Genomic DNA, 10500 nt, shown 5'->3' with positions numbered 1-10500 from the left:
ATGATTACCAAACCTCTAACAAGACTGACAAAGAAAAAAAAGAGAAGACAAAAATTATCAATATCAGAAATAAAACAGAGGTTATCATTACTCATCCTGAAAACATCAAAAGGATAACAAGAAAATACTATTAACCCTATACACATAAATTTAATAAAATTTATCAATTCCTCGGGTGCCTGGGTGGCTCAGTTGGTTGGGCAGCTGCCTTCAGCTCGGGTCATGATCCTGGAGTCCTGGGATCGAGTCCCGCATCGGGTTCCCTGCTCAGCGGGGAGTGTGCTTCTCCCTCTGACCCTCCCCCCTCTCATGTGCTCTCTCTCTCTCTCTCAAATAAATAAATAAAATCTTTAAAAAAGAAATTTATCAATTCCTCAAAACACACAAACTACTACAACTTAATAGGAAATAATTTGAACATCCCTATAATATTAAGGTAATTAAATTCATATTTGAAAAATCCTAAAATAGAAATCTTTAGACCCTGATGACTTCATTTAAGAAATCTATCAAACTGGGGCACCTCGGTGGCTCAGATGGTTAAGCATCTGCCTTCAGCTCAGGTCATGATCTCCAGGTCCTGGGGCCGAGCCCCATGTCAGACTCCCAGCTCAGCAGGGAGTCTGCTTCTCCCTTTCCCTCTGCCTCTCCCCCTGCTTGTACTCTCTCTTTCTCTCAAATAAATGAATAAAATCTTTTAAAAAATTCTATCAAACTTTAAAGAATAATTAATACCAATGCTACACAATCTCTTCCAGAAAATAGAAAAGAAATGAACACTTCCCAATTCATTCTCTGAATCCAATATTACCTGGAGAGCTGTAAAGGAAAAATGCACTTCTATATATCTCTCCTTTACACTCACACTACTACCACCTGCAAACTTCTGATACCAGCTGTGTGGGTTTTCCACACATCATGCAATTTTCTGACACCAGCTGGGGGTCCTTCAATTTAACTCAATTCTGACACTATCTTCCTAGAGATACTGTCAGATCATATAGCTTAAGAGTTCAATTACACAATACACCCCCCTCCCCCCACACACACCATTTCAGATGCAAATTGCAAGTCTCAAGTTGTCATCTGTCTGTCTTACCTACCAGCTATACATCAGGATTCCCATCACCCCCTCCTTGGGCTTGATATTTGCTAGAATGGCTCACAGAACTCAGGGCACCACTTACACTTACTGGTTTATTATAAAAAATATTATAAAGAATGCGTATGAACATCTAGATGGAAGAGATGCATAGGGCAACTTATGAGGGAAGGAGCACAGAGCTTCTATCCTTTGCCAGGAGTGTTATCCTCCCTGTACCTTCATATGATTAGTAACCTGGAAGCTCTTAAACCCTGTGCTATTAGAATTTTTATGGAGACTTCATCATATAAGCATGATTGATTTTTAAGTCCATTTCTAACCTCCCTCTTCTCTCCAGAAAATGGGGATGAGGCTGAAAACTCCAACTTTCTGGTTATGGCTTGGTGTTTCTGGTGACAAGCCCCCAACCAGGAGCTCACCAAGAGTCACCTCAAGTGACAAAAGATATTCCTATCAACCAGGAAATTTCAAAGGATCTAAAAACTCTGTGTCACAAAAACAGACACATAGATCAATGGAACAGAATAGAGAACCCAGAAATGGACCCTCAACTCCATGGTCAATGCATCTTTGACAAAGCAGGAAAGAATATCCAATGGAAAAAAAGACCGTATCTTTAACAAATGGTGTTGGGAAAATTGGACAGCCACATGTAGAAGACTGAAACTGGAACGTTCTCACACCATACACAAAGATAAACTCAAAATGGATGAAAGAACCTAAATGTGAGAGAGGAATCCATCAGAATCCTAGAGGAGAACATAGGCAGTAACCTCTTCGACACTGGCCACAGCAACTTCTTACTAGACACGTCTCCAGAGGCAAGGGAAACAAAAGCAAAAATGAACTATTGGGATTTCATCAAGATAAAAAGCTTTTGCACAGCAAAGGAAACAGTCAACAAAACTAAAAGGCAACCTACAGAATGGGAGAAGATATTCGCAAATGACATATCAGATAAAGGGCTAATATCCAAGATCTTTAAAGAACTTCTCAAACTCAACACCCAAAAACCAAAAAATCCAGTCAAGAAATGGTCGGAAGACAGAAAAGACATTTCTCCAGGAAGACATACAAATGGCCAATAGATACATGAAAAAATGCACATCATTCAGCATCAGGGAAATACAAATTTAAACTACAATGAGATACCACCTCACACCAGTCAGAATGGCTGAAATTAATAAGTCAGGAAACAACAAATGTTGGCCAGGATGTGGATAAAGGCGAACCCTCTTACACTGTTGGTGGGAATGCAAGCTGGTACAACCACTCTGGAGAACAGTATGGAGGTTCCTCAAGAGAACTACCCTATGACTCAGCAATTGCACTACTAGGTATTTACCCTAGAGATACAAATGTAGTGATCCAAAGGGGAACCTGCACCCCAATGTTTATAGCAGCAATGTCCACGACAGCCAAAGTATGCAAAGAGCCTAGATGTCCATTGACGGATGAATGGATAAAGAAGTTGTGGTGTATATATATATACAATGGAATATTACTCAGCCATCCGAAAAGATGAAATCTTACCATTTACATCGACATGGATGGAACTGGATGATATCATGCTGAGTGAAATAAGTAATCAGAGAAAGACAATTATCATATGGTTTCACTCATATGAGGAATATAAGAAACAGCCCAGAGGATCATAGGGGAAGGGAGGGAAAAAAAGAATGGAAGAAATCAGGGAGGGAGACAAATCATGAGAGACTCTTAACTATAAGAAAGAAATTGAGGGTTGCTGAAGGGGAGGTGGGTGGGGGGATGGGATAACTGGGTGACAGGCATTAAGGAGGGCACATGATGTGATGAGCACTGGGTGTTACATGCAACTGATGAATTACTGAACTCTACATCTGAAACTAATGATGTTCTATATGTTGGCTAAATGAATTTAAATTAAAAAAAATAAAATAAAAGCTCTGTGTCAGGAACTAGACTCGAAGACCAAATATTAGAACAAAAGATGCTCCCAGTGCTCTTATCACTTAGGAAATTACAAGAATTTCAGGAGCTCTGTGCCAGGAACTGGAGGCAGAGAGAGATATGTATTTTCTGTTATTTTATAATATCAAAACCTGACAAAGATAGTACAAAAAGAGAAACTCATAGACTAGTATCACTCATGAGGAGAGACATGAAAATTCTTTAAAAAATGGTAGAATTCAACAATATGTAAAATCAACTATATACCATGACTAAATAGGGTTTATTTCAGATATTCAAGGCTGGTTCAATATTCAAAAGTCAATCAATGAGATCCACATTAACAAGATGAAATAAAACAACAACAACACATGATCGTATTAATTGGTGCAGAAAAATTATTTGACAAAATTCAACGTCACTTATGATAAAGTCACTCAACAAATTAAGAATAGAGGGGAATATCCTCAAATTGATAAAGAACATCTATAGCTAACATCACTCTTAGTAGTGAGAGACTGAATGTTTCCCCCTCTGAGACTGAGGATAAGGAAAAGATGCCCATTCTCATCACTGCCATTTAACATAGTACTGGAAGCTCCAGCCACTGCAATAAGGCAAGAAAAGGAAATATAAGTCATACAAATCAGAAAGGAAGAAATAAAACTGCCCTTCCACTCAAATACTATGATTATCTATGTAGACAATCTCAAGAAGTTTATAATAACAACAACAACAAAATCTCCTAAAACTCATAAGTGAATTCAGCAACGTGATAGGTTTTGAGATCTACATACAAATAAATCACATTTCTATAGTAATGAATACATGGAACTGAAAATTAGAAATACGATACTGTGTACAAATGCTTAAAAAAGATATACTTAAGTGCAAATCTAACAAACATATACAGGACTTATATGCTGAAAACTGAGAAATGCTGATGAGAGAAATCAAAGAAGGCCTAGTTATATGGTGAGACATACTTTATTCACAGATTGGAAGACTCAACAGAGTAAAGATATGGATTTTTATCAAAATCCTAGCAAGGTTTTTTTTTTTTGTACATAAATTTATTGTAAGATTTATACGAAAAGCCACAGGCCTTAGGATATCTAAAATAATTTTGAAAAAGAGGAATATAATGGGAGAAATCACTCTACCTGATTTCAAGACTTACATAACTAAAGAATTCAAGACTGTGTGGTACTGTAGCAGTTAGACACATAGATCAACACATGGAACAGAACAGAAAGCCCAACATGAAAATGTAAAATTATAAAATTTTTAGAAAAAGACATAGAAGAAAATTCGGATTTGATGAAGAGTTATTAGACTGGACATCAAAAGTATAATCAATAAAGGAAAAATTGATAAATAGGACTGATTAAAAATTAAAAACTTTGATTTGTGAGAGCCCCTGTTAAAAGAATAAATAACAAGAAACAGACTAGAAGAAAATATTTGCAAACCACTTATTTGACACAAGATTGGTATCTAGAGTATAAAAAGAACCTTCAAAACTAACAGCAAATAAACCAACAGTTCAATTAGAAAATGGGCAAATTACATGAATAGACATTTCACTGAAGAAAATACTAGGATAGCAAATAAGCACACGAGAAGATGTTTATCACTAACTATTAAGGGAAATGAAAATTAAGCCTGAAGGAAATACCACTACACACTTATTAGAACAGCTAAAAAAAATAATAATGACAAATGCTGGTATGGATGTGGAGAAACTGAATCTCTCATATGTTGCTGTGGAAAATGTAAAATGGTACAGCCACACTGGAAAGTAATTCGGCAATTCCTTCAAAATCAAAATATATAAACCACAGACTCAACAATCAAACTTCCTGGCATTTCCCAGAGAAAGAAATAACGTTTGTTCACACAAAAACCAGTACATGATTCTTCATAGCAGCTTTATTTGTAATAGCCCCAAACTGGAAACAACCCAAATGTCTACTAAACATGAATGGTTAAACAAGCATGATACATCCTCAGCAATAAAAAGGAACAAGTATTGATATACTACCTAACAACTTGGGTGGATCTGAATAGCATTATGCTTGAGTGGGAAAAAAAAATATCAAAAGGTATTATAATGTGTGATTCTGTTTATATAACCTTTTGTCAAATGTATAGAGATGGAGAACAGATTAGTAATTGTCAGGGCTTCAGGGCTGGGGTGGGAGGTGGGACTTGGTATGACTACAAAAAGGTAGCAGGAGGGAGATCACTGTGGTGATAGAATAGTTTTCTATCTTGGTTTTGGTGATGGTTACAGGAATGGGATAAAATGACACAGACTTTAGACACAACACAGTACCTATGTCAAATTCCGAATTTTGTATTGAACCATAATTAAGTAAGATGTAATCAATGGGAGAAACTAGATGAAGGATATGTGGGACCTCTCTGTACTATCCTTGCAATTCCTGTGTTATTATTTTTGAAAATTCAGAAAAAATTAAAATAATCCCATTTTGCCTTGGATAGCACATTACTTCCTCAGAGGAGAAGCCGTGAGACGGTGGAAACCCCCATACTGGGTTTTACATATAAGCATGACCTGGGGCAGAAGAAATGCATTGGGCGGCAGAATGTGGGGAGCCAATGTGGTGTTTCCCTGGCCCTGGGGATGTGGGAGGCGGCGTCCGCGCCCCTGAAGCTGGGAGGGGAGTGCGCGCCGCAGAGTTCCAGTCCCACCCTCCGTGGCTCCTGGAGCGGGTTGGGTGAGCGCACCAGAAGGCTGGGCAGCCAGAACTCTTGAGTGACGCTCCAGCGTGCCCGACCGCCCCAGCCCCTCACCTTGGAGAAGAGCAAGAGAACTTTCTTTGAACTGCGAACATTTTTGGTAACAGGAGAATCTCCCAGGCTTTGGCTTTCCGCCTCTTGATTGTGAGTTTGATCCCGCGCTGCTTTCCTTCTCCCGAACCTCGTGGGGTGCAGCCGGGAGCCCTCCAGCGCGCCAGAGTCCCCAGCGGAGGCTGTGCTGGTCTCCGAGGGTGGGAAGCGGCCGCCCGCCCCGTCTCCTCGCAGTCCCCGCCCCGCCGCGCCGGTGTGCGCGGGGGGCGGGGGGGGCGGTGGATGGCCCGGCTGTAGCGGACGGTGCCGGGTGCTCGGGGAGCACGCGCGGCATGCAGTCTCTCAACATCACCAGGGAGCAGTTCTCCCGGCTGCTACGGGACCACAACCTGACCCGCGAGCAGTTCATCGCGCGGTACGGGCTGCGGCCCCTGGTCTACACCCCGGAGCTGCCGGGGCGCGCCAAGCTGGCCTTAGTGCTCACCGGCGTGCTCATCTTTGCTCTAGCACTCTTTGGCAACGCGCTGGTGGTCTACGTGGTGATCCGCAGCAAAGCCATGCGCACGGTCACCAACATCTTTATCTGCTCCTTGGCGCTCAGCGACCTGCTCATCGCCTTCTTCTGCATCCCGGTCACCATGCTCCAGAACATCTCTGACACCTGGCTGGGGGGTGAGTCCGCGTCCGCACCTTCTTCCCTAATCCCCCAGCCTTCCGCGGGACTCTCCGCGTACCTCTGTTCCTTACATTTCTCTTTCTACCAAATGAATCAGAGCTCTTTCTTAGTCACCTGCGCTCACTTGGAGAGAAGTTTTTTGCTACTTGATTCGGTCCAACGTTTCTTCTCCTTGTCGCTTAAAGACACAGTTAGGTTTCTGTGCATTGCCCGGAGGACCACAGGGGAAGGGAGGGAAAACAGAATGGGAAGAAATCGGAGAGGGAGACAAACCATGAGAGACTCTGGACTCCGGGAACCATACTGAGGGTTACAGAAGGGAGGGGGGGTGGGGGGATGGGGTAACCGGGTGATGGGTACTAAGGAGGGCATGTGTGGAGACGAGCACTGGGTGTTATACGCAACTAATGAATCATTGCACACTTCATCAAAAACTAATGATGTACTGTATGTTGGCTAACTGAACATAATTAAAAAAAAAAAAGACACAGGAAAATGCTAGAAAAGGTACAAGGCAGTGAAATGAGGAGTGGCACCGCTCACCAGTTATTTTAGCTCCTTTTCCCATAAAGCCAGGATTTTTTCTATTTTTTTTTATAAAAGTAAGATAAAAATATTTCAAATAATAAAAATACTGATATCCACTCATCCTCCCAACCTCTAGCTCACTCCACAGTTGCCTCTTGTGGCTTCTAAACAGGTATTTGTAGGACCCAATTTATATAGGGACTAAAACTATATGTTTTATATATGTATGTATATATATATATACACACACATACACACACACAAACACATATATATCTCCCCTGCAAATGTATTATATATATGTGTGTGTGTGTGTGTGTGTGTGTGTATACACCCACACATATATTTGCGGGGGAAAAAAATCTTGGGTTAGTCATTTTTTTCAGACTGGATTAACAGAATCAAGCAGGGAGAAGGAACACAGAAAACATATCCCCTTCCTGACTGAGAAAGAAAGAGACCTTGATTCCTTCTCCTTCCTTAAAAGGGGAGTGGAAATGGTAGAGAAGCCTTTCAGAGTTCAGAGTCATTGAGCTGGCAGCAGTATGTGGAGGTTGAGAAAAGCCTGACACTGCACTTACCCAGGTGATCCAGGCTGCAGACACACAGCTGCAGAGCATCTTCTAGTCCCTAAGCAGCAGTGCCTTCTAGTGTCACTGGTGTTTCATGGTGGGCCTCGGGGATGAAGCGCTGGCTGTACTCCCATTGTCATGGATGGGTGCATTCTTGAAACCACATCACAATTCCTAGAAAGTGATTGCCAATACAGAGAGAACGTGAGGGAAATGCATCATTGTGCCTTCAAGCCTTGCCATTCCCACTCCTTTGCTACTTCCTTTTCATCGCATGGGAAGTTTCTTTTATCCTACCATTAACAATTTGAGATCTTCAGTTTCTTTCCCTGGCATTGCTTTTTTTCCCATTAATTTACATTGGGTTTATCTTTAGTGGATCAAGAGGCTAAAATCTTTGATTCCCATCTCATCTAAAATTAAATATTTCCAAAAATGCCCTAACCATTAGAGAACATAGCATTGCTGTGGGAGTGACATGTAATGCAAGAAGTTGCAAACCAACTTACGGGTTATAGCCTTTCTATGCACTCTGATGAAATCATTGTGCTTGGGCATTTTAAAGTTGTCCCGTTCAACTAACCCCGTAAAATTAATGGGTAAATTTTGATCATCATATAGACTTAGTTTTTTGAGAAAAGGGCACAGGAGTTTTCATTTCTACATGTTGGTGAAGGCAGATTTATGAACCATATACGTATTGCTGGATGATGATAGCTCTGTATGTTAAGGTGAACATAATTAAGAAAAGTGGGATGTTATACTGGAAATCCAAAGACCTGGGTTCCTCCTTTGGCTCTAATACATGTTAATTTAACACATCTGGGCCTCAGTTTTTTGTTAAAATATTAGGAACTCTAGAAGCTTGGAAGTGGAATGAGGCAGATGTTTAGCCCCGAGGCAAAATAGGAAATCACGCCTGGGAAGACTACAGAGTAGATCTTCCTTCCCAAGGAATTTGGTGGTTGGTGCAAAAGTTTTTCTTAAACTTTCTGTTTTCCTTGCTTCCTAGTTCATGGAGGACATTTCACTTTAGCTTCTAAATGCTGAAAAAGGGTAATGCATTGTGTATGTATTTTACATGTTAGAGCGAGGATAAAGTGTATTAGTAAAAGTGCTTTGAAAAAATTAATCATTCCATGAAAGTGTAAGGTATTAATTCTATGAAGGAGTGTTTCATTTTAGGTGGCTTATGTTTATCCAGGACCAGATTTATAGAATAAATATTCTTATAAATCAACTAAGTCACACCAAAATTGAAGATCAGGGGAGAGGATCGAGTTGGTCGAGTTTTTGGAGCTAGTGATGCAAACAGAATTAACTTGTCCTTTATAGGATAGGATAATAATTACAAGACTCCTTTGATAAATTGACAAAAGAGCTTTCAATGTAGTGTAATCTAATAGTTCAAAGGTAATTCACAATTTATTATTTCATAAAGCTATTGAGGATCTTCTTTAAGGCAAAACATTCTACCTTGGTAATCCAAAAAAAAAAGGAATAAAGCTTATCTAATCCCTTTTTGGGCCTCTGAAAATAGGAAATATCCCTAAATGAGTAAATATAGGATTTAATAGAAGAGGATCCCCTCTGCTGTGGGAGCACAGAAGTCAGGAAGGCTTCTCCAAAGAGGGGACTTTCGAGCTACATATTGAAGAATGATTCAGATTGTTTCCAGCAGAGAAAGAAGGATGGAGTGTGTTCTAGGAACAGGGGTCAATCCAAAGTTTGGAGGAAAGAGAGAAGGTGATGAATTCCAAGAACGCTGTGTAAGCCATTTCAAGAATATAGTTTATACATGAGGAATGGTGGGAAATGAGACAGAAAGGTAGGATAGTGCAATTGGGGAGCAAAAAGTATCAGTTATGCTAAACCTAAAATATGAATACCCCTCAAATTCCTCCAGAGGTAAAGGAGGAAATATAAACAAAGAGATGGAGACCACTAGGAGGCAACAGAGGCAGGACAAAGTCTCAGTACCACCCCTAGAGGGGGCAGGATCCCTGCAGGCAGGGCTGTGTGCCCTGAACTGACAGATCTTTTGTTATTGCTGTTACTGCCCCCCCCCTTTTTTTTCTCCAGAGAAGCTGGAGAAATGGAATTTTGGAATTTTATGATCTTGGCATTTAGTTCAAATTTAAAGAAATAAGATGCAATTGGGTAAAAGAAAAGCTCTCTGTGGGTTTGGCCACAAGTAATTCATGGACCTCCAGTTTGTGACTTTTCTTCAAAACCTGCCCCTCAAATATTTCTGACAAAGGTAGGGCTATAAATGACTGTTTTCGTCTTCTTTTTTTAGTCCACTTATCTCCCTTGCTAGGGACCAACTTTACCTACTGAGTCAAAGCCTGCATTTGGACAAGATTCCCAGGTGATTCATAAGCACATGCAAATTTGAGAAGTACCACTATAAGTAATGATTCTCAGACCTGGCTGCACAGAGAACCTCCTGAGGGGCTTTAAAAATGTTTTGTGCCAGCCCCAGTCCAAACTAGTTACATCTGACTCTCTGGAACCAGCTTGCACTGACTTACAGAGACTATTGTGCACATCTCTACCCTTTTCCCCGTTCAGAGACGTCATGTCATGGCGGGGGTATTTACACTGTGGATGTCAGTAGCAAAAACTGTCTTTAAAAAAAAAACCAAACCAAACCAAACCATACAGTTGTTTTCCAGCACACCACTGAGCAGTTGAGTTTCCTTTGGTACAATGATGGCGCCGTAAATGACAGTTGCAACTAAGTGTATCCGTAAACCTTTGGTTTATGTGAGTTACACTCAATTAAGAAGGAGATCTAAATTCAGCATCTAAGTGTTGGTCAGCATTGAGGCAGGTGTACGTGCAATTCTTGTACATGTCTGGCATTA

At 40.7% G+C, this 10500-nt stretch overlaps 1 protein-coding gene across 1 annotated transcript in view; it reads left to right on the top strand.

Annotated features, from left to right (window-relative positions):
• Positions 1–6186: 6186 nt before the first annotated feature.
• Positions 6187–10500, top strand: part of QRFPR (pyroglutamylated RFamide peptide receptor) — a 44849-nt gene continuing 40535 nt past the window's right edge. Inside the window, exon 1 of the mRNA XM_045879393.1 lies at positions 6187–6526. Within this exon, the coding sequence (XP_045735349.1) occupies positions 6187–6526 (340 nt within the window). The remainder of the gene's footprint in view (positions 6527–10500) is intronic.

This window comes from Mirounga angustirostris, unplaced genomic scaffold (assembly GCF_029215605.1).
Source record: "Mirounga angustirostris isolate CCGP_5_RB_7025 unplaced genomic scaffold, mMirAng1.0.hap1 SCAF_2, whole genome shotgun sequence".
NCBI lineage: Eukaryota > Metazoa > Chordata > Mammalia > Carnivora > Phocidae > Mirounga > Mirounga angustirostris.
The sequence above is the reverse complement of the archived record's forward strand: the minus strand, read 5'-3'. Positions and strand labels throughout refer to the sequence as shown.